Below are 23,518 nucleotides of genomic sequence, written 5' to 3'. Positions count from 1 at the left end.
ATAAATCTCGATCGACCTATAAATTATTATTTCATCAGCTAATTTATTACCTACAGTTTTTTAAATCCCTCCGAAATTTTTTGCTCCAATAATTTTTTTTTTTTTTACTCATAAAAAAACTCATATTTATTTATAAGTATAATTTTTAGTCCTCAGAAATTTGAGTCAAAAAATAAATTTCAAATTTTCCCACCATTTTTTGGGCCAGGAAAAATAATTAGAAATTTTTACTGAGTTAATGGTTCAAATATTAATCAATCATTTTATTTTTTATCAAGTCGAGTTAACAATTAAAAGTAATTACTAATCAATTGCTTGATTTTTTTACTGTTAATAAGTTAATGAACGAGACTAAGACGCCCACTTTGTCCCCACATTATAAAAAAAAAAAAATAACCGCGTTCATAAACAGACAAATTAATCCGTCACACTAAAAGACCAATAACACACACGCACATAAAATAAATACATTATGTTGTATCATTGCATGTCTTACAACCCATTATCACCTACTTCAATTTATGCGCTCATAACAATAAACAATTCGCAATCATTTAAACAATTTCCTCACCGCTACCCCTATTTTTTAAAACCGAACCCGCGAAATTTGAAAGTTCAATTGAATTTTCAAATAATCCCGCCGTAGATAAAATACTTGATACTTAAATATTTATCACTACGTGTCGAATTACTACAAAGTGATATATGATAAGAAAAAAAATAATTAACCAGTGAGGGATAGATTAAAAAAATGACTGAGTGAAAGATGGGGGGGAGGGGGAAAGGAGAATAAAGATAAAGATTGTGAGCAAAAAATGGCACGCGAGCCAACTCTTTTACTTATTCTACAGTACATTTAACATTCTACTCATATATATGTATCTATATCTATATATATATTTAACAAGACAACACCATGACCATCACCAACAGCATCACTAACAACATAAGAAATAACAGTAGCAGAGTAGGTTTATTGAATGAAAATACCGTGACGTTTTTGCGGCCATCAGTATCTTCTGAAGACCTTAACAGACCTTAAAACCAAACAATGGCTATTATATGGAACACACAAGCGTGAGAAATGTATATATATATATATATATATATATACTTGTTTTTTTTTTAGTTTGTAGACTAATAAACCTGTTGAAATATTTTCTTTGTTATGTCTAGCGGCTTAACATCAACATTATACTCGACAAATATATAAATGTGTCATTTATAACTACTATTGTAACCTAATAACCTATTATTATTATTATTATTATTATTATTATTATTATTATTATTATTATTATTATTATTATTATTATTATTATTATTATTATTATTATTATTATTATTATTATTATTATTATTATTATTATTATTATATTACTGTTATTATTATTATTATTATTATTATTATTATTATTATTATTATTATTATTATTATTATTATTATTATTATTATTCTATTACTATTATTATCATTTGCTAAAAAAAATCATTTATTTATTTTTGATAATTGATAAATATAAATATTTATACGTTGAAAATATATCAAATATGTTGTCAATTAATATTTATTTATCAGATGAGGTCGGAGTAAAATGGAGTACTAGTTTTTAAAATTTATAGTTTACTATTTATCCGAAGTATTTGTGATAAATTTTTTTTATTATTGCAATCGACGAAAAATCGGGCAAATGACTTCTAGTTTCCGGTTTTTCAATTTTTCTAATTTTTTTTAATGAAAGTCGAGGCATAATTTCGCTTTATATAAATTTAGTAAAATTACCCGATTTTTATTCAGTGGTTGCCGATTACCAAAAAAATTATTTGGTGCAAGAAAAATTTTTCATCATGAAATGAAAACAAAACTTTCTTTAGGACAAGAATTTTTTTTTTTTCTGTGTAGAAAAACCCCCTTATTGTCCGCGTAAAACTGGCATCTGGTTTATTTGTAATGAATATTATTTTTTCGAGTAACAAAAAAAGAAAAGGAAAAGAAATAGAATAAGTATAAGATCGGTATTAAAATAAAATGATTGAAACATCTGGTAGTTGTATGATATTATACGATTGATTGTATAATGTATAATGCCTTAAGGACAATCGTGGGAATTCCATTAGATGGCCTTGAATGGTTCATTCATGTCGATCAACTCTTTTTCCTAACGGGGTTGACAGATCAATCGATCGCATTGGGTTTACTTGAATAAAATAAGACGATCGGAGCTGACATCTCTTTTAATACTTATTATTATTATTATTATTATTATTATTATTATATATTTATTTATAGTACTTTTGTATGAATAATAATTATTCAATCATGAGTCACGAATTATTTAGTAATGTATTTATTTATTTATAATTTAATAAAATTGTTTTTCAATAATTTTTAATTTAGAATGCTAGAGAATTATGATCGCAGTGGAGCAACACCACCCCCACAAATGAGTTACGCGAGTTCACAGGGTCTTTTGGCTCTTCATAATTCCATGTATCCTGGTGCTACCCGGAGCTATGATGTGGACTCTAGTATGGATGGAAATGACGGATCAATGTCTATGGATCCGCAAATTATTTCTGTAAATTTTTTTATTTTTTATTTTACTACAAAATGTCCCTCCTCGAGTCAAAAAACAAATTCGGACTCAAATCTCAAAGTTCTCAATGAGGTTTTTGAGGCTCTAATCCAGATTATATTCTTCCAGTTTAGTCCTCAAAGTAGTATGACCAATTTTACCACTTTGAGGACTAAACTGGAAGAATATGATCTGAATAGAGCCTCAAAATACTCAAAACATACAGGAATTATTTTATACGCATTTGAACCTCTCCCCTCCCTTGTCTGGAATCAGGCGTTTTGAGCACCTGACAAAATATCCCCGACAAAATATCTCCGGACAAAATATCCCCATGAAAAGAAACCAAAAATAGTGACAGTGGCAACTATTACATAATAATATTATGGGGGATATTTTGTCCCCATAAATATCCCCATGAAAAGAAAGCAAAAATAGTGACAAAAGCCAAAAAAACTGACACAAAACTGGGGATATTTTGTCGGGGATATTTTGTCAGGTGCTCAAAACGCATGGAACCCCCTTGTCTATCTGAAATTTTTCAAAGTCCGAAATATAACTTTTTATTCGAGGATTTTGAGGTCTGTTATAATTTAAAATCGATAAATTATTCGCATTTAGACCTCATAGTTCTCATTGAGGATTTTTAGTACTAGAGTTACTTTCTGGGCGGCAAATAAAACATCAAAGGAATTGAAGCTTTTGAGGACTAAAGTAGAATTCGTTTTTTGACTCAGGTTCTGTTTATTAATTCAAACTTTTTATGCCAATTCCTTAAATTTCACATATAAAATTTTTAATCTACTATTCAATTTTCAAAAAAGTAGCAGACGTAGAAATATTAAATATAAGATTTATGATAATTTATTTTGAGTATTTTTTTAACTGCCACCGCTAGAAATTTTCCAAAATTTTTTTTAATTTTCTCCTCGCAAAAATAATTTTTGCTAAAAATCCTGCGGGTACTTTTCTAATGCGAAGAAAAATAAACAATTTTAGATACCAGGGGTATTAAATAGTCCAGTGCAACAAAGACTGGAAGACATGCCGTGGTTGACATCCGGTCCACCGTTGGATTACCAGCAGAGTCTGTCAATGCCAAGTGTTGTGAAGATGTGCCATCCAAGTACCTCGACACAACGTATCCTCAAGGAGCAACGTATCCGGCGACCTATGAATGCGTTCATGGTATGGGCAAAGGTCGAGCGTAAAAAATTAGCTGACGAGAACCCCGATCTCCATAACGCCGATCTCAGTAAAATGCTCGGTAAGTTTATAAATAAATGATTATTCATAAAAATTAAATTCCTCTTATTTTATATATTTTTTATTTATTATTATTTATAATGAGACGTATAATAGTTATTTTAATTGTATAAAGTAGTTAAGAAAAAAATTTTTAATCACTTGCGGAAATTCTCTCACCTCCATGGGAATGAGAAAGTCCTAAATACGTCGTTGAGAGTTTATTAAATTAATTGTCCGACGGAACAGAAATCCGGTGATTTAAAATGTGATTAATATATATGGCTAAAGGAAGAGAGACTTTGTGTGTAGGAATAAAACTCGGTGTTAAGTGTAAAGTGGATTTTAGATTTTTATTTTTATTTATATATATATATATATATATATATATATATACAAGTAGGATAGCAGTTTTAATGTTGACTCGGCTAAAACTCTTCTTAAGGCTCGCGACTCGCGACGCTTTCCTCTTATTGGCTATAATAGGAATGAATGACGGATTTTAAAGCTGTTGGAATGTTAATAATTAAATAAATAACACTTCCGGGTTCGTAAGTTACATTTAATTCATTATTTTCATTTTTTAAACTCCATAATTGTTCATTTCTGCTCCAACTATCGGCCATACAAAATCTCTTATAATTTTTTTTTTACTGAAAAAAAGGATTTCTTGGTTCAAAAAATTTTTACTCACCCTACGAAAATATTTTTGAGCGAAAAAAAAAATTCTTGCGTCAAGAAAATTTTTTTAGTCTTTAGAAAATTTTTTTTTACTGAAAAAAAGGATTTCTTGGTTCAAAAAATTTTTACTCACCCTAAGAAAATTTTTTGGAGCGAAAAAAAAAATTCTTGCGTCAAGAAAATTTTTTTAGTCTTAAGAAAATTTTTTTTTACTGAAAAAAAGGATTTTTTGGTTCAAAAAATTTTTACTCGCCCTAAGAAAATTTTTTTGAGCGAAAAAAAAAATTCTTGCGTCAAGAAAATTTTTTTAGTCTTAAGAAAATTTTTTTTTACTGAAAAAAAGGATTTCTTGGTTCAAAAAATCTTTACTCACCCTAAGAAAATTTTTTTGAGCGAAAAAAAAATTCTTGCGTTAAGAAAATTTTTTTAGTCTTAAGAAAAATTTTTTTTCTGCGTTAAAATCTCAAGTAGATGAAGAAAATTCCGCATTAAAAAATTATGCAGGCGAACTTAAGTCTCAATCATTAAAAAAAAAAAAAAAATCGGTACTAATTTTTTAACAAAAGCCGCTAATAATTTTCCTACTAATGACCGCGTAAATTAAAAAAAAATTATAGAAATTTTGCATGAATAAAAAACGGATAGTTTAGGATTTTTATAAAAAAAATTAATATTGAACTGTAAATTGACAAGGATTTTGCTCACTGACTTAATTACAAAAATATGCGTAGTTAGAGCAGCTGGGTAAATAAAATAAATAAGTAAATACTTGAGTAAAAGAAAAAAACAAACAATATTTTCCGATTGAAATGATGTCTGAGGGAAAAATGAGTAACAAAATAAATATAAATCGTTTAAAAAAAATAAATATACGATACAGTGAACCGGCGTGAGTTAAACTCGTTATAAATCCGTCAACGATCGCCTTGACTGCTTTGTTATCGTCGTGGAGGGTACACCTTGGATTATCGGCAATTGGCATCCGCAACATTGCTCGCGTATTGGCGATTTCCAGCCGGTCGACGGCCAGCAAATTGTAATTACCGTCACAGTTACCTTTCCTCTAAGCTAAAGACCAGTAATAATAATAACAACAATAATAAGTGACGTCGTTAAAAAACGTTTTTATAATTTTCTCAACTCCGAATGAAATTTAAAAATTACGTGCGAAATTAATCGTCCACTCGCTTTGCTTTATCTCGATACGAGCCGAGCGACCAACGATAAAATGTGCGATCGATAAAAAAAGAAAGAAAAAATATTATTATACATATTCTTATATATATATATATTAGGCGATCGGTTTGATGTTATTGGCATGACGCGGCCACGCGATTGCTATGCAAGTCGAGTGCTCAGTACAGCTCATTGATTTTCTTTGTCTTGCACTGGCTAATTTACCTCATTGTCTCTGTCTCTGTTTGAGTCTTGCTGTCGTTTTTTTCCTCACTTACACCGTCTTACTTTTATCAATTTTTTTTTCTCGTAACTACTTGCTGCCAGACATCCTACATATTCATGCACGTGCCATACGTCCATTTATATATATATTTATTTATATATTTATGTATATGCTTGTCTTAAACGCTGACCCGCGTCGGTTTATTTCCTATAGTTTCTCGTTTCATTTCGTCCGTCACTGACGACACCGTCAATATTTATAATTATATTTATAGGTAAATATGAAAAATTTTCTGAGGCTGAAAAAATCGCTGGGAAAATTTTAAAAAATTTCCTGGCAAAAATATTCATGGGCATGAAAATTTTGACGGTAGGGAAATGTGGCCAAAGTTTTGTTTGCGATTTTAAAAATTTTTTTTAGATGTTATACCAAAAGAACTTGTCGCATGATACGTTCGAGTCTCGGCATTGGATCTTATATCCGGCGACACGCGTGTTCGTGCATTTTTATTAATCATCTACATGCCAACCGTTACACTCATTTTCCTTTTACTTTTTTTTTATTTTTTTTTTTTAAATCAAATTTTTATTAATTTCAATCCTAGCGAATACCGTGACTTTAAATTTTAAAAATTGATACCCAATTTTTGAAAAATCTGATAAATTTGATGATACTAAAGTTAGCCGACGTCTAATAATTTTTGAATTTTTTTTTAGACGACAAAACATGAAAAAAAAAATATTTAAAAAAATTGCACTTATAGTCTTTTTAATTTTCTACATGTGCATTTTTTCAGTTTTTTTTTTTCTTCAAATTTAATTGTTCAAAATAAAATCCGAAAATTTTTAATTGTCATGATTCTGAAGTCAGCAGACAATCACAAATTTTCGGATTTTTTTTCGACAAGTAAATTTCAATGAAAAAAAAAAATAAAATTATGCACATGTAGAAAATTAAAAAGACTATAAGTGCAATTTTTTTAAATATTTTTTTTTTCATGTTTTGTCGTCTAAAAAAAAATCCAAAAATTATTAAACGTCGGCTAACTTCAGTATCATTGAATCTGGACTAAGCTCCGGATTTTAAAAATTTTTTTCTGTCAGTAATTGGGACATTAAAATTTTTTAATTACAATTTATTGAAAAAAAAAAAATAATTTTACTTCTGAAAGAATTAAAAACTCGAGTAAGCGAGCAAACTTTTTGAACGAGCGTAAAAAAATTAGCATAAGTTATTAAAAAATGCAAAAAATGAATAAGAAGCCGAGGGTCAAGTTTAATCGAATAAGTAACCGGCTTTAATAAATGATAATAATAATTACTATTATTATTATTATCGCGTAAAAAATATCGTCTAGACGAGTTAGTTACCGATAGGATATCAGGAGCATCATCGGGTTTAGTCTCGTCTATTATTTGTCTGTCTAATGAAAAATCAATAAGATACCAGAGATTGCCAAGATCGGGACGTAATTTTCTCCGGTTGATCGGTTCCGAGTAATTTTCTAAGAGAACCCGCGACCGCGGGCTGGGACTGAGGGAGATGCGACTCGGCATCCAGTCTCCCGTTTTAAATTATCCGCCATAGCAAGGTCATACCGGAAACCCCTTTAGCCACAATTAGATTATTTTTCCTGCCTTATCTTCACTCACTAATTAACTACTAAATAAATGAATTTTTTTTTAATAATTTAAATAATAAAATGAAAAATTTAATATCAGCTTGTTACGTAGTCGAAGGATAAATTAAAATGATACGTGACAGTTTGTTACTTATACGACACGCGTACAAGTACATACGAGTAGTGTACAGGACTGAGGATAGGAGCGCGTGTAGAGACCACCTACGACAAATGTGCCAGCAAATAATGTACCGAGTTGAGTCCACTGGAGCATGTATATCACGTACAACACACATAACACGTCACGATAAAAAATATATAATAAAGAAAAAATAAAATGATTGAATAAAAGGTTTTTACTAAACTGCCTATCGTGTTTTAGTACCACTGATTAGGAACTTGCACAGTAGTCGCGGTTTTTATTTTTCATTACATTGAGCTTTGAACTTTTCGAGTTAAAGACCAAATTCGGACTTAAGTCTCAAAGTTCCCAATGAGGTTTTTGAGGATAAATTTTGAATTTTAAGACTGATAGTAGAAAGTTATCGTAGTTTAGTCCTGAAAGTAGTGGTTACGGCCCATTTTGGCCCTTTGAGGACTAAACTGGAAGAACATACGGATTAGAGTCTCAAAATACTCAAAACATACAGGAATTATTTTACCCACATTTGAACCTCGGTCTCATTCGAAGTATTCTCCCCTCCCTTTTTTGTCTGAAATTTTTCAAATTCCGAAAGATAAGTTTTCATTTGTTGAGGATTTTGAGGTCTGTTATAATTTAAAATGGTGACCGACCTAATGAACTTTGAAAATTTGAACTTTCGCAATTTGAACTTTAAATTTGAACTTTGTTGAATTTTGAAATTTGATATTTTGATGATGATTGAAAAATGATGATGAAGAATGAAATTTGAAATTTGATGAAAGAAATACTAAATTATTCAAAATTCAAATTTACCAAAGTTCAAATTGCCAAAGTCCAAATTTCCAAGTTCAAAGTGTAAAAGTTAAAATTTTCGAAGTTCATTACACAGTAAAAAATATTACGATCCTGAAAGTAGCAGACAATTAAAAATTTTTTGATTTTTTTTTACCAATTAAATTTCAAGAAAAATAAAAAACTAAAAATATGCACATGTAGAAAATTTAAAAGACTACAAGTGCAATTTTTTCAAATATTTTTTTTTTTATTATTTCTCGCTTAAAAAAAATCCGAAAATTACTAGACGTCGGTTAACTTCAGTATCATAAAAATATTGTGTATCTGTGTTAAAAACGGTCCGTGTTAAAATTTTAGTGTTGATTATTTTGTGTCAAATCAACACAATTCTTTGTGTTACTTTAAAATTTTTAATCGATTTAGTCTTCAACACTTTAAAAGTGTTACTTAGTATAAAAATCGATATTATCAACATTTATTAAGTGATACTTTAAAATCAACATAATAAAAATGTTGAAACGTTAACATAAATTTTGTGTTGAAATTCAACACAAATAGTCTGTGTTGAAAAATAACACAAATATTGTGTGGACCGTTTTTAACACACAAATTGTGTTAATTTTAACACAATATTTACTGTGTAGGTATGGAACCTTTAAAATCGGTAAATTATTCGCATTTAGACCTCATAGTTCTCATTGAGGATTTTTAGTACTAAAGTAGAATTACTTTCTGGGCGGCAAATAAAACATCAAAGGAAACTAGGCTTTTGAGGACTAAAGTAAAATTCGTTTTTTGACTCGGGTTGTCACAGTCGAACCATAAAAAAAAAGTGGGGCTAAAAACAATAAAATCCAGCCAGAAAAAATAAAATTATCAATGAAAAATTACTAGTAATTAAAAAACTACAATCGGAATGATCACTCCGTACTTAAAAATTTTAAATTGTCTGTAGAAAATCAAATTTTTCTTACCGTTAGTTTTCTAATTTTTTTTGTATACTCATATATTTAATAATTTAAAAAAAAAAATTCAGTCCTTATTAAGAGGGAAATAATAGGCATTTTAAATTTATTTATGTAGTTTGAGTAACGGCTATTATGTCTAATTAAATTTAAAAAAATGTATTTTTAATTAATTGACATATTGAATTATTTTAAAAATAACAAAACAAAGATTCCTTATCGCGTAATCTATAAGAAAGATAGTATATATGTATGTATATTATAGAAAAGAGAGTGAGCCAATAAATAGCCCGCGGATAGGTTTGTACTGAGGGGGCGAGTATTCTTATAAGCCAGGAATAAAAAAGTACGGATGTATGAAGGTACGAAGCGACTGAAAAGAAGAGAAAAGAAGACGGCTAGGTCGATCTTGGGGCAGTAACGAACCGGCATAAGACAAGATCGGGTACAATAATTGCGCATACATATAAAATGAGGATGGTATATATCTATACATATAAAGAGAGAAAGAGAGAAAGGGAGAGAGAGAAAAAGTAAGAGGTGGAGTCGAAAGTCGTCGTCGTTGCGTCGAAGCTTGTGCAAGGTGCCCGTTTCTTCATATATTTATAATGTTCCAAAGAGTTTAGTTGCACAAATAAAAATAAAAATGAAAATCCTGCGGGGTGGGGGAAGGGAAGTAGGAGTAGTGAAGAAGATGAAATAGATGATGATGATGATGATGTATAAGAGTAGAAATAAAAATGATATAAGAGAACTCGGGACACAACGTAAGCAATAATAAGCCTGTGCCTGCATAGAATGCCAGGTAATGAGGTGGAGTCGGTTAAAGAGTGAGTTGGCCGCACCCTTAACTTATATTCTGTACCGACACGTTTAGACCCACCTAGAACGCGACGAACCGACTAGTGAAGATAAACTCCTCGCTTTTCTACGCCAAGAGTTTTACCCGCTGGAGAAAAGACAAACCGAATTGCGGAGGAAAAATTACTGGAGGTAATAGAGCAACAAACGGACGTACAATGGCAAGCTGCAGGTACTTGAGCAACAGTCTGCAGTTGTGGCGTCACTCAGGATGAGATAGATAAAATGCTAAAAAAAAAATAGTTATGTGAAAACGCCGGTGTTTAGTGGGTAAAAAATAAGGTAATGAATGAAAAATTGCAAAACATCTCGCGTGTGAAATACCCTGGGAGGAGAATATCTAAGGTGGATTATTGTATTTAGGGAAAATAAGTCGGGTTTTATGTACATGAGACGAGTCCACCGCACGGGGCACGAGACACGCTCGTCTTAAAGCCCTCGGGCTGATATTTTATATATTTATATGGGTGTATGTCTATGTAAAAAGAATAGCTCGTAAATATATATAGTCTCCCTTTAACGGGCAAGAAGACGCCTGGCGCTCAGTGTGAAAATTTCATGGGTGATTTGACGCGCGAATATTACGCCGTCTATTGAAAATTCTTACTCGTTTCATGCAATTTGCGTTGGCGCGTTTTCCGTTCGCTCAAATTATTTTACTGACTACAAATGTATTTAATTTATTACTAAAATTTTTTTTGTGCCTTAAAAATTATCCGATTTTATTCGGCCAAGTTCTGCTGGAAATTTTTTAAAAATCCATTTTTTAATTTTTACTACTAATTAAATCTCATAAACTGCTGGCATATTTTTTAAATTCACATTTTCTGTGTCGGAAAAAAATTTAACCTCAATTTTACGCCCCTTAGTTTAATTGTAATTGACTACCAAAAATCGCAGGTGAGAAAATAAAATAAATCTGCCATATTGGTTCTGTAACTGCGCATGCGTGTGAGAATAATTGACAATACACTTAAGAATTTATCACGTCTGTAAATATATATATAATTTATTCAATTTTACAATGGAATTGAGCGTCACAAGTACGCACCTAGTGTACAAAGTTGCATTACTCGGTCTCGCGTGCGTCGATACGGGAGCGTCGAGTTCGCATAGCAATAGACGGATTATAAAAGCAAAAATAACCCGGGAAAAAAAAGTAATAAATGAGATATAAGAGTGAGAGATAGAGGAAAGGAAATGGTGCTAGCACGAGCCACGAGAGATGAGATACATCACGGCACGGGAGACGTATTATTAATGGTGACAGTGGGCGACTCAAGTTGGGCGGGTTGCATTGGACCCTCTTCGTCGAGCCTCCTTACCTTTTATTTTATTTTATCTCTCAACTTCTTTTATGCCTTCTTATCTCATACTCGGTACCATACCGACTATACTCTTTCCCGCAGACTGCAACTCCTTCATTCCGTTATATCGCTAAACCCGTGCGCCAAAAGATACCTCTATTATTATTGATATCTTTCTCCTCATTTTATTTAAATATTCAGCATACGTACTTTTATTTTTAACCTCTTAATAAACCTCAGAGCTTCATTTTAAATATTCAATTTGCTTTACATATTTAAATAAACATTTTTTTTTCCTTATAATTAAGACCGATAAATAGTCATATAAATCAATGAGGAAAATTATTTTCGAATTAAAATTTTTTAAATTAATTCATTTTTATTTTTTATTATTCTTTTAAAATCAAAAAATTTTTGGTTTTTTGGGGATGGTCCGTTTTACCCACCCAGTAAAAAAATTTTTTTTCCATGGCTTCTGGGAATTTGTTTACTTCTTTTTAAAGAAAGTGAAAAAACAAAATTCAAAAATTCCCGCCCCCTTCCCCTAAATTTATAAAGATAATCTAAAATCTTTGAATCGTTAGAAGGCAGGCCACTTATTGGCAATTAAAAATTAAAAAATAAATTGACGTCAAATTTAAAAAATCAACATAAATAATTTAAAAAATAAGTATTGAGATTTAAAAAAAAATTTTTTCTCACCTCCGGGCGGAAAGCGTCAACTTTCGTCCCGCTGTGCAAAACGAAGTTGCCGCTTTCCGCCTCCGTCGAGGAGAAAAATAGTATACACTCCTCGGGAAGTAAATAAGAAAGCCTCAGATCACATGTTTGTTGACCTCGGCTTCGCCTCGGCCAACAATTACATGTGATCTGAGACATTTCTTACTTTACTTCCCTGGGTGTGTAATATACTATTTAAATAATTCATTTTAATTTTTTATTACATTCTTTTAAAATCAAAAAATTTTTTTTCTTTTTTGGGGATGGTCCGTTTTACCCACCCAGTAAAATATTTTTTTTATGGCTTCTGGAAATTTGTTTACTTATTTTTAAAGAAAGTGAAAAAAGTGAAATTCAAATGCACAAAAATTCCCGCCCCTTCCTCTAAATTTATAAAGAAAATCCAAAATCTTTAAATGGTCGAAGGCGGGAAATTAAAAATTTAAAAATAAATTGACGTTAAATTTTAAAAATCAACATAAAAAATTTAAAAACAAGTATTGAGATTTAAAAAATCAATGAACATGTGAAAATGCATTTGGCTTTTACACAACTATCAGGTATTGAGTCAGAGTCAGAGTCAGAGAGTAAATGGGCTCATGTGAACACATACGTGAGTTGAGTATCGGTATACATAAACAGTTGCCAGATTCGACCTGTAAATCACGCGAGTATCTTTTAGTATCGGGTAAAGGCACGCGGGATTCCTTGTCCGCGCAAAAGGCCGCGCGCGTCGATCCTGGAATTCAGAAAACTCAGCTCGGAGATTCTGAAAATGTCAACTGTAGATGTTTCTCCAGTTGCAGAACTATCTTTTTATCTTTCACTGCTTCTCGTATCTTATTATTTTTACACAATTTATCGACTTTTTTTACTTACATTTATTTATTTCATCAGACATTGAATTCCTTGGAAATGTATCGCAATTCCCTGCTCAAAATCAATATGTAGATGTTTAATATTTTTTTATTTTAATCGAAAAGTTAATTTGTGCAAAAGGTACACAGTTAATTAAATTCATGTCTACTTCATGTCTCGCTCGTGGAAATGTCACTATTTATTTATGTATGAAAATCAATTGATTTAACATAAAAAAAATATATAAATAAATAAGAGACAAGGGAAAAGAATTAATTATCTATTGATTTTTTTTTTTTTTCCATAACATTTAACCTTCGACTTTAAACTTAAGAGCTGGAGAAAAAAATATTATTTACAAACGTGACGACTACTTGAACTATCTGTACATAACGTTGGTTTTTATTGTGAAGTTCATCTGACTATCAGTAGTATTTGGCATTTTCAATTACTAATCATTTTATTTTATTAATTTATTCCTCCGTTTTCTATAAATTTTTATCAACAATAATTTTTAAAATAAAAATAAAAATTATTCATTAATCAAATTCGGAAAATCATGAATTATTTTTAAAATTATTGTCATTAAAAAAATTTTAATCAGTAGAAAAATTTAAATTTAATTACGAAACATTTTCGATGCAGTTTAAAATTAAGAGCGCGAAAAAATTTGAATTTTCAAAATTCAACCGCGGGCTAAAAATTGTCTGAAAATTTTTTTAAAAATACTGCAGCCGGTTCTCGTTAGAAGTTCAATTCCTTCTTCCTCTACAATAATTTTAAAAAATAGAGAAAATTAAAATTCGTACCGAAAAAAATTTAAAAAACGATAATTTTCATACAGTAAAAATTTGCCGCGTAAAAATTTGAATTGTCCGAATAAATTCGTGACAAAAAACTAAATGTTTACAAAAACAATTTATTAATTTATTTATGAATGCAAAGATATGAGAGTCAAAGAAGTATGAAATTGTCCAGGTCATGACACGCAATTTTAAAAATTGTCCTGACCTGCGAGTTATTTTTTACGCTCCAAAAACCGCTTAAATTGTTGTGCTAACAGAATAAAAAAAATAAATTAAATTAAAATGCCGCCTCTAAAGTTAAAACTCAACGCGGGTTACTCTCTTGTTCCCGTCTCCAGTGTCTTTGTAGATTTTTTTATAAAAATACCCTGCAAATACAGCGTGTATTAGAATACCTAACGAGGACATTGCCGATGGTGGGACGAAAGTGCGCGGGTGTGACGATGAATCAGTCCGAGAGTTCCCTTTAAACTCTTGTTGCTCATACGTGTGCGCACCTTTTATTTATATTTATTATATTATATTTGTTGAATTATTTAACACCCGACTCTTGACCCCATCGAATTATTAAGTGACTTCGATATGAAAAAAAAAATTTAAATGCCAATTTCTTTAAAAATCAAAATAAAAAAAATTTTTTGAGTCCGTAATTTTTTAGCCTAAAATCTAAAATAATAAAAACAAAAAGAAAAATAGCGTCTCCAAGATCTCGAGAGTTGGAATACACGAAGTGAAATATGAAATAATGGTCCGTGGCTGGTACCCAGGCTAAAGGCACGGGCGCACCCATATCTACGCCCCCATAAGCCCAACATGTGCAGCCTATACCTCTGCTCGCTACATACGACTACAATAATGTACATATAAAACATATAAAAACATGTATACTTATTATATTATACAAAGTGTACGCTGCTCTTGATTGTAAGATTTACTTATAATTTTTTCAATTACCCTCATATACCTCCCCTAAGATCCACAGTCCACAGTCCACATATATTATCTACTAATATATAATATATAATATACAATAACTTTTATATCATTTTATTCCACGCTCTCAGTACTTTGCCGGTAAGAATAACCTGCACTCATAAATTTTCATTTTTTAATCTGTCCGTCCGACTAAAAATTTTTTACGGGAAAAAATTTTCTGTCAGCATTTTTACAATTTTTTTTTTTTCATTTACACACTCGGGGATTGATAAAAAAAATTATTGCGACCCCTAATTTAAAAAATTCAAAATTTGAAAATTACCCAGTGATAAAAATGAAATAATTTTTTTATCAATTTCTGGTGTGAATTTGAAAATTTTTAACAGAAAATTTTTTGCCGAAAAGGTGTAAATTTTTTTTTTTCTTATTTACACACTCGGGGATTAATAAAAAAATTAATTGCGACCCCTAATTTAAAAAACTGATAAATAAAAAAATTCAAAATTTGAAAATTACCCTGTGATAAAAATAAAATAATTTTTTTATCAATTTCCAGTGTGAATTTAAAAATTTTTGACAGAAAATTTTTCGCCGAAAATGTAAATTTTTTTTTCTTAACAAATTATTTAAATTACAGGTAAAAAATGGCGCGGTTTGACTCCACAAGACCGTCGGCCATACGTCGAAGAAGCCGAAAGACTGAGAGTAATTCACATGCAAGAGCACCCGAATTATAAGTACCGGCCTAGACGCAGAAAGCAGCCGAAAAGATTATCAGGGGGACCTTCGTCTCCTCCGTCAATCGCCGCGAATTCAGCGGGATCTAGGTCGACGCCAAGTGGAAATTCAGCATCAGCATCAGCAGCTCGTCATTCCACGTAAGCTTACATCGATACCCAGTACAAATGCCATTGGATTAATTTACATATAATGACCTCGCAATTAAAAAATATAAAATCCAACAATGACAGACATGTCCACCACACGCGACGCATCGGAATAATAATTTATGAATATTTATTTCAAACGGTCAATTACCATGAATTTTTAAATATTTACATTTTTAATATTAATAACAAGTAGTTGCTTTTTTTACTCGCATATTCATTTTAATTTAATTTATTATTTATATATTTATTTATTTATTTATTTATTAATGTATCGGTTTGTCCCCGTCCGTTTCATTGTTTAGGAAGATGGATAATTATCAAGGAATGTCGCAGCTACCGTGGGGTGGACACTCACCGATTTCTTCGATGTATCACCAGCAGCAGAGCATACAGGATTACAAGTCTGAAAATAATTCTATTTATGGTAGTCCTTATACGCCGATTATTCATACACCTGACATATCACCTGTTGCGAGTCCTGAATCCGAAGGTAATTTTTTTTTTTTTATATTTATTATTTGTTTTATTTGAAACAACACAAGTGTGCAAATAATTTTTTGAATAACAAAAAAAATTAATCAGCGGCTCAGTCATTGAACCTGAGGTCAACGTTTTTTATGTTTTTTAATAAAATATTTTTTATAAAAATAATTACTTGGTGGTGATTAAAATATTCAATTTTAATTATTTGCTCGAAGAAATATTTTTTTTTATTACAAAAATATTTTTAGTGAAATTTTGTTTGGTTTTGAAAATCCAGATTTTATTAATTAATTAATTATTGAAAATTTGCTTTTTTTTGACATTTCATCTGTCAGTTGGATTATAAATTCAATTTTTGAATTTCAAATTTATGTCATTAATTTTCCTAAAAATACGAAAAAAAATTTTCAATTTTAATTTTTTTCTCGAAGAAATATTTTTTTTTTATTACAAAAATTTTTTTAGTGAAATTTTGTTCGGTTTTGAAAATCCAGATTTTATTAATTAATTAATTATTGAAAATTTGCTTTTTTTTGACATTTCATCTGTCAGTTGGATCATAAATTCAATTTTTTAATTTCAAATTTTTGTCATTAATTTTTCTAAAAATACGAAATAAAAATTTTCAATTTTAATTTTTTTCTCGAAGAAATATTTTTTTTTTTATTACAAAAATATTTTTAGTGGAATTTTGTTTGGTTTTGAAAATCCAGATTTTATTAATTAGTTAATTATTGAAAATTTGCTTTTTTTTGTTGACATTTCATCTGTCAGTTGGATCATAAATTCAATTTTTGAATTTCAAATTTATGTCATTAATTTTCCTAAAAATACGAAAAAAAAAATTTCAATTTTTTGAATTCTCAATTTCCCGCCAAAATTTTTTTTTTTAAATGAATGACAAGTAAAAAATCTAAAGTCTATAAATTCTCAAAGCCGAGCCCATGCCCGATCCTTTCCAGTAAAAAATTGAATCATATTTCCGTTGACAGAAAAAATGTTGAGGAATTTAACGTAAAGTAAAATGAATATTAAGTAACACAATACAGTTACATTAGACATGTATAAATATAAATAGATATATATTGATATATATATAAACGTGTAAATTTGAAGGAGATGGAACACACCTTCAATCCTCTCAGAACACTGAGGCCGAGAGAGAATTAATGGACAGCTCAGCTAAACAACATAACGATTTACTAGAACAAAGTAAACGTTACTCGTATATGAATACTGACAATCAATTGCACGCTGGACACGCCGGAGGCACAAGCATATCTTCCTGTCAGAATACTGGTGGTTATACGGATACTTTGACCTATAAGAAATCGGTGAGTCATTCAATTAATTATTCCGACACGCCGAAATAAATTTTAATTCTATCATTTAACTCTTAAACTTTCCTGTTTCTTCACACACTTACATAAATATGTATATATATATAAGTGTACAAACACAAACGTCAAGGATACACTTAACTGATAAACAAAAAAAAATAATTATAATATTTATTAGATTGGATATTTGAATTTCGAGAGGCAAACAACGAGCATCGCCGCGGTGGGGATCGCTAATGGCATGATGGTATCATGTAATAAATTACGGTCTGGTTTCGACAACGTCGGATCAGTCACGGGGACGTTTTACCCTCCTGTTGCTTCACCTCATGATCAAACAATTCACTATAATAATCCTCAGTCATCAAAAACCGCAAACTACTCGATGCAGTCCAATGTCGAGAATAATTATAACCAGGTTCAATGCTCCAATCGTCAGCAGAATATTAATATGAGAAATTCAAACGAACAATGTCCAAGTAAGTCATATAATTATCTGGTAATCGCACATGAAAACATTAAATCGTGATCATTAAAATTTTCTATACTAAAAATGAACATCATATTTGAAAAGCTGACAAAATTCCGCGTAAAATGAGTACCAGCAACGATATATTTAAAAATTTTAGTCTTGAGCTAATATATCAATTATATAATATGTCACTGGATATACTTTTTATGAACTTTGTTTGAATATATTGATGTGGGTACTCATTTTACTCGCCATCACATTTCCTAAAACACTCAACAAATCATTTTTCAAAAAACAAAAAAATTTTTGCTCGACGAACCATTTTTTTCTCAAAACATCAATGCGGGTACTCGAATACTTCTAAATTATCTCACAACCACACTGGCATAATTATTACACCCAACGAAATTCAAAGAAAAGAAAATTCAAACGAATAATGTCCAAGTAAGTTACATATAATTATTTGGTAATCGCACATGAAAACATTGAACCGTAGTCATAAAAATTTTTTATTTAAAAAATGACCATCATATTTGAAAAGCTGACAAAATTCCGCGTAAAATGAGTACCAACAACGATATATTTAAAAATATCAGTCTCGAGCTAATATATAAATTATATAATATGTCACTATACATACATTTTATGAACTTTGTTTAAATATATCGATGTGGGTACTCATTTTACTCGCCATCACATTTCCTAAAACACTTGACAAATAATTTTTCAAAAAACAAAAAAAATTTTTGCTCGACGACAAATTTTTCTCTCAAAACATCAAAGCGGGTACTCGAACACTCCTAAATTATCACACAATTACTGGCATAATTATCACACCCAATACAATCAGAAAAAAAAAATTCAAAAACTAAAAAGAAAGAATTTCCAGCAGTATCTCACAGATACCAAATGTCCCATCACCAAGACTACCCAGCAGACAATGCTCCGAACCAGCACATGCTCGGTCACCTCGAGCCCGTGGCAGAGGAGGATCAGCAGGAGCTCCAGTTCGAAAAATACTACAAATACCCCTCGCACCCCTCGAGTATCGCCCACTCCAGCATGATGTCGCAGAACCTCCTCGACAGCAACCATAATTACGCAAGCGACTTGCGGTACTATTCGCTCCATCCGAGTCAACTAGACGCTCTCAATAATCAATGCATCGTCGACGAACGCAACAAAGACAACCACTGCATCGCCGTCAACATCGGCCACACGATAGATCAGTACCATCAGAATGTTGACATGATCAAGTACCAAGAAGCTCATCAACATCAACAACAACAACAACAACAACAACAAAATCAACAACAGCAAAATCATCAACAGCAACAACAGCAGCAGCAACAACAGCAGCAGCAACAACAACAACAACAACAACAACAACAACAACAACAACAACAACAACAACAACAACAACAACAACAACAACAACAACAACAACAACAACATAATCAAAGTTTAGAACAATCGACGAAAACAGACGATGATTTTAGTGTAATTCTAGCAGATGTTCGTAAAACTTGTTATAGTAGTTAATTTAAATCGTAAATATGTTTAATTTTTACACGAAGCTGAACCGGAAATGAGGGAGATTTTTTTACTTTATTTTCCGCATAAAAAAAAATATAAAGAAATGAGCAGGGTACGGAAGTTTGTGCTCAACAATAAGAATAAAAGAAAAAAAACTCGTGCAAATTTCTCAAAGAAATTTTTAAAAGATATATTCAAATTTCGAGTATCATTAAAGCCGTCAAAATTAAGGTTGTGAAAAATATGTGTCAATAAAACAGCAAGATAATTAGCAAGATCAACAATACAATTGTCTTGCCCGTTGTCTTACTGGCGGTCTTGCTAATTGTCTTTCTGCTGGTCTTGCTGGTGGTCTTGCTGATTGTCTTATTGACATATTTTTTTCACAACCTCAATTTCAACATTCTTTTATAGCATTCGATATTTGAATATATCTTTTAATTTAATTCACGTAAATTTACTCGCGATCGTAATTTTGATATAAAGCAATTTGGGCGAATTTTTTTCTTTTATTCTTATTGTTAAGCACAAACTTCTGTACCCTGGAAATGAGATTTGACGAGAAGTTTCTATTACACTGAGAAAAAAAATTTTTCCATATTTTTTCGAGTAATAAATCGATATGAATTATTGCTTTAATTTCATATCTATCGCGAAGACTCAAAATTTCTTTGCACCGTTGCAGAAAAAGATAAAAATATCTTGAAATAAACTTGAGCTTCTCCGATTAAGAAAATTATTTTTAATGAAATCTACAAATTTTTGCACCGGAAATATATCAAATTAAAAATTCCCTGTGGTAAGAAAATCCAATGATTTTTTCTCAGTGTACTATTGCTGCTGTATTGCTGTACAACTAAACTGTATTTACTCTGTACTGAGTAGTAAACTGTAATGTTATGTGTGTACTCAACTGTTGTATTACTGTTGTTACGCAGTAGTTTATCTCTCTCTAGATCTCTCCAACGAATTTCGTGGTATCTTCTTAGGAAATAATAGTTTCCTGCTGTAAAACTGCTGCCTTAATTCTCATGCTGTATAAGATAAGATGTATTTTTATTTTTTTTTTACTTACTCTCCTTACTTATTTAGTCGCTATTGCATAGGCGTTAATTTTTCATTGGAATTAACAGATAAAATTAAATCTTTTGATCTCGACACGGAAGTTTTAACGTGGGAAAGATTTTTACGCCGGGATTTTCATCACGGGGTTTTGTAATAGTGGGGTAATAGGGGCGGGGAGGGGGGTGTTGAGTAAGTAAATTATTTTTGTGGATAAATAGTTAATATTTTTTTTTTTACTAAGTACTAAATTATTTTTTTTAAGAACTTCGAGTACTTAAACCGGTTACTGTAAATTTGAGCGGTTATATTTTTTAAATTCAAAAAATTTGATACTTAAATCCGTGATTTAGCGGTTAAATTTTTAACTTTATTATTATAATTAATTAATTATAATTATTATTGATATTTTTATAAAAATAATATTAATTACTGGATATACTTTAGTTATTTAAAATTATGTGCAATGGAAAAATTGTATGGTTTTATTATTATTAATTTTTTAATTACTATTGTGTCGGACACTATTATTTTTTAACGCACTATTTATTTATATATATTTTATTTAATTACAATTTTATCTATACTCGAATTTTTTGTCGTTATTTTTTTCGTGTAAAAAAATAGATCTCAGAAATTATTAATTAATTTTTATTATCGATCAAATTTGATTCTGAAATTTAAAAAAAAGCGCGGAATAAATTTTGATTTTGTAGCAAAAAATTTTTTAAATTGAGCGCAAAAAAAAAATAAAATTGTAATATGTAAAGAAAAATACACGAACTATTTTTAAATTGTAAATAAAAATAAATTTTTTACTGTAAAAATATTCCACCTTTTTTGCATTTAGTAGTAAATAAAAAAAATAAATAAAACTACGACTAGATTACGATATTGGGCTGTATAAAAAAAATCGACTGGTTTTTTAAAAAAGTACTCTGACAATGTTGTTCGGGATACAGAAAAAATAACCCTGTAAAAACGGCGGCTGTTAATTTTAAAATTAAAGGCTGCGTCATCGCGGTTTTCTATTTTCCATTTGATTAACATGGGAAATTTTTTTTTTACATTTGGAATTTTATTACGCATTAGCAAATCGAAGTATTGGAAAAATCAATGAACATTTTTGTTGAAAATTGAACGCTCTACAAAAAAGGTCTCTTATAATTTTTCGAAAAATTCAATTATTCAAAAGTTTTTTAAGGTTAAGGTTCGATTCATAGTAAATTTTATATTTTTTCGTTTTTCGAGTTTTGTGACTAAACTATCAGACTTATGGTAAAATGTTATAAGACCTTTTTTGTAGACATTTTTATTTCTTACAAATTATCTCTGATAAAATTTTTCAAAATTCCTCATTGTTTTCTAGTTATTTTGATTTTAATGTAAAGCTTTCAAAAAAAGTAGTGTTCGGATCGATTTCGAGATCTTGACATTGAAATGAAAATAACTAGAAAACAATGCGGAATTTCAAAAAAATTTATCAAAGATAATTTGTAGGGAATAAAATTGTCTACAAAAAAGGTCTTATGACATTTTACCATAAGTCTCATAATTTCGCCGCAAAACTCAAAAAACATAAAATATAAAATTTACTATGAATCGAACCTTAACCTTAAAAAACTTTTGAATAATTAAATTTTTCGAAAAACGATAGACCTTTTTTATAGAGTTCAATTTCTACCAAAACTGTCCATTGATTTTCCCGATACTTCGATTTGCTAATGCGTGATAAAATTCCAAATTAAAAAAAAAAATTTCCATGTTAATCAAATGGGAAATAGAAAATCGCGATGAGGCAGCCTTTAATATTAATATTAAGAGCCGCCATTTTTACAGGGTCATTTTTTCGGTATCCTGAGCAATATTTTCAGAGTAAAGTAGACTCTGGTAAGTAAGAGTATAGACAGAAACATTACTTACAACCAAAGTGTACTTTAAAAAAAAAATGGTCGATTTTTTTGATGCAGCCTCCTATAGATATTTTATAAATTGTTTTTTAATAAATAAATTTGATGTTTGAACATCACTAGACAATTATTATATATATTAACAAGTTACTCATACACGACGTATGCAACAGACTTAAAACTAATGTATCTATACTTAAATAAAAATCAATGAATAAATATATTTTCACCAATAAATTAATGCTTTGTCAATTATTTTTATTAAAGACATATAAAAAAATATGTATATATGAGTTACAACAACATTGTATGTGTTAACTAAAATTGTTACATAATTATTATTATTACATATATATATTTATATATTTTATAAATCATTCGTGTGTATATTTATATATTTATACATATATATGTGTGTATACTTATAATTATTTTAATAATATATATAGTTCATTTTCACTGGTGATCAATAGAAAAAAAAAATGCGTTCTGGAGAAATTTCGAAAAAAAATTATTTTCCAGTAAAATTTCAATTTCTATTAAAAAAATCCCTGAAAATTTTAAATCCGTCTATATACATTTTTATTATTTACAAATTTTTTTAAATATTGCTATCTTTTTTTTTATATATATATTTATATATATTTAATAGTACAATATATTTTTGTTCCATTTAGAATTTTATTTACTAACTTTGTTTTATTTTTATTGACTTTTCGCGTTATTGTCAACAAAGCGATACCTAAATAATTATCAAATTTTTTCACTGGTTAATTAATTTTTTTTTTAGTCTCAAATTCGCTCGTCGACAATCCGAAATTATAAATACCAATTATATATAAATGTCACCGAAATTATCATTAAATCACTGGAATTATAATTTTTTTAATAAAAGTTAATTAATTGG

General features: G+C 29.7%; 1 protein-coding gene across 1 annotated transcript in view; it reads left to right on the top strand.

Moving 5' to 3' along the window:
- The window catches only part of LOC130675317 (uncharacterized), a gene marked incomplete in the record, with an annotated part of 143,049 nt that overhangs the window by 91,961 nt on the left and 27,570 nt on the right, over positions 1 to 23,518 (top strand). The window contains 6 exon segments of the mRNA XM_057480900.1: positions 2,399 to 2,579; positions 3,576 to 3,843; positions 15,556 to 15,796; positions 16,111 to 16,298; positions 17,408 to 17,625; positions 17,810 to 18,110. Of these exon segments, the coding sequence (XP_057336883.1) occupies positions 2,399 to 2,579; positions 3,576 to 3,843; positions 15,556 to 15,796; positions 16,111 to 16,298; positions 17,408 to 17,625; positions 17,810 to 18,110 (1,397 nt within the window).

Source organism: Microplitis mediator, chromosome 1, assembly GCF_029852145.1.
Source record: "Microplitis mediator isolate UGA2020A chromosome 1, iyMicMedi2.1, whole genome shotgun sequence".
In the NCBI taxonomy this organism is placed as follows: Eukaryota; Metazoa; Arthropoda; class Insecta; order Hymenoptera; family Braconidae; genus Microplitis; species Microplitis mediator.
Note: the sequence above shows the minus strand (reverse complement) of the source record. Positions and strands in the feature narration are given on the sequence as shown.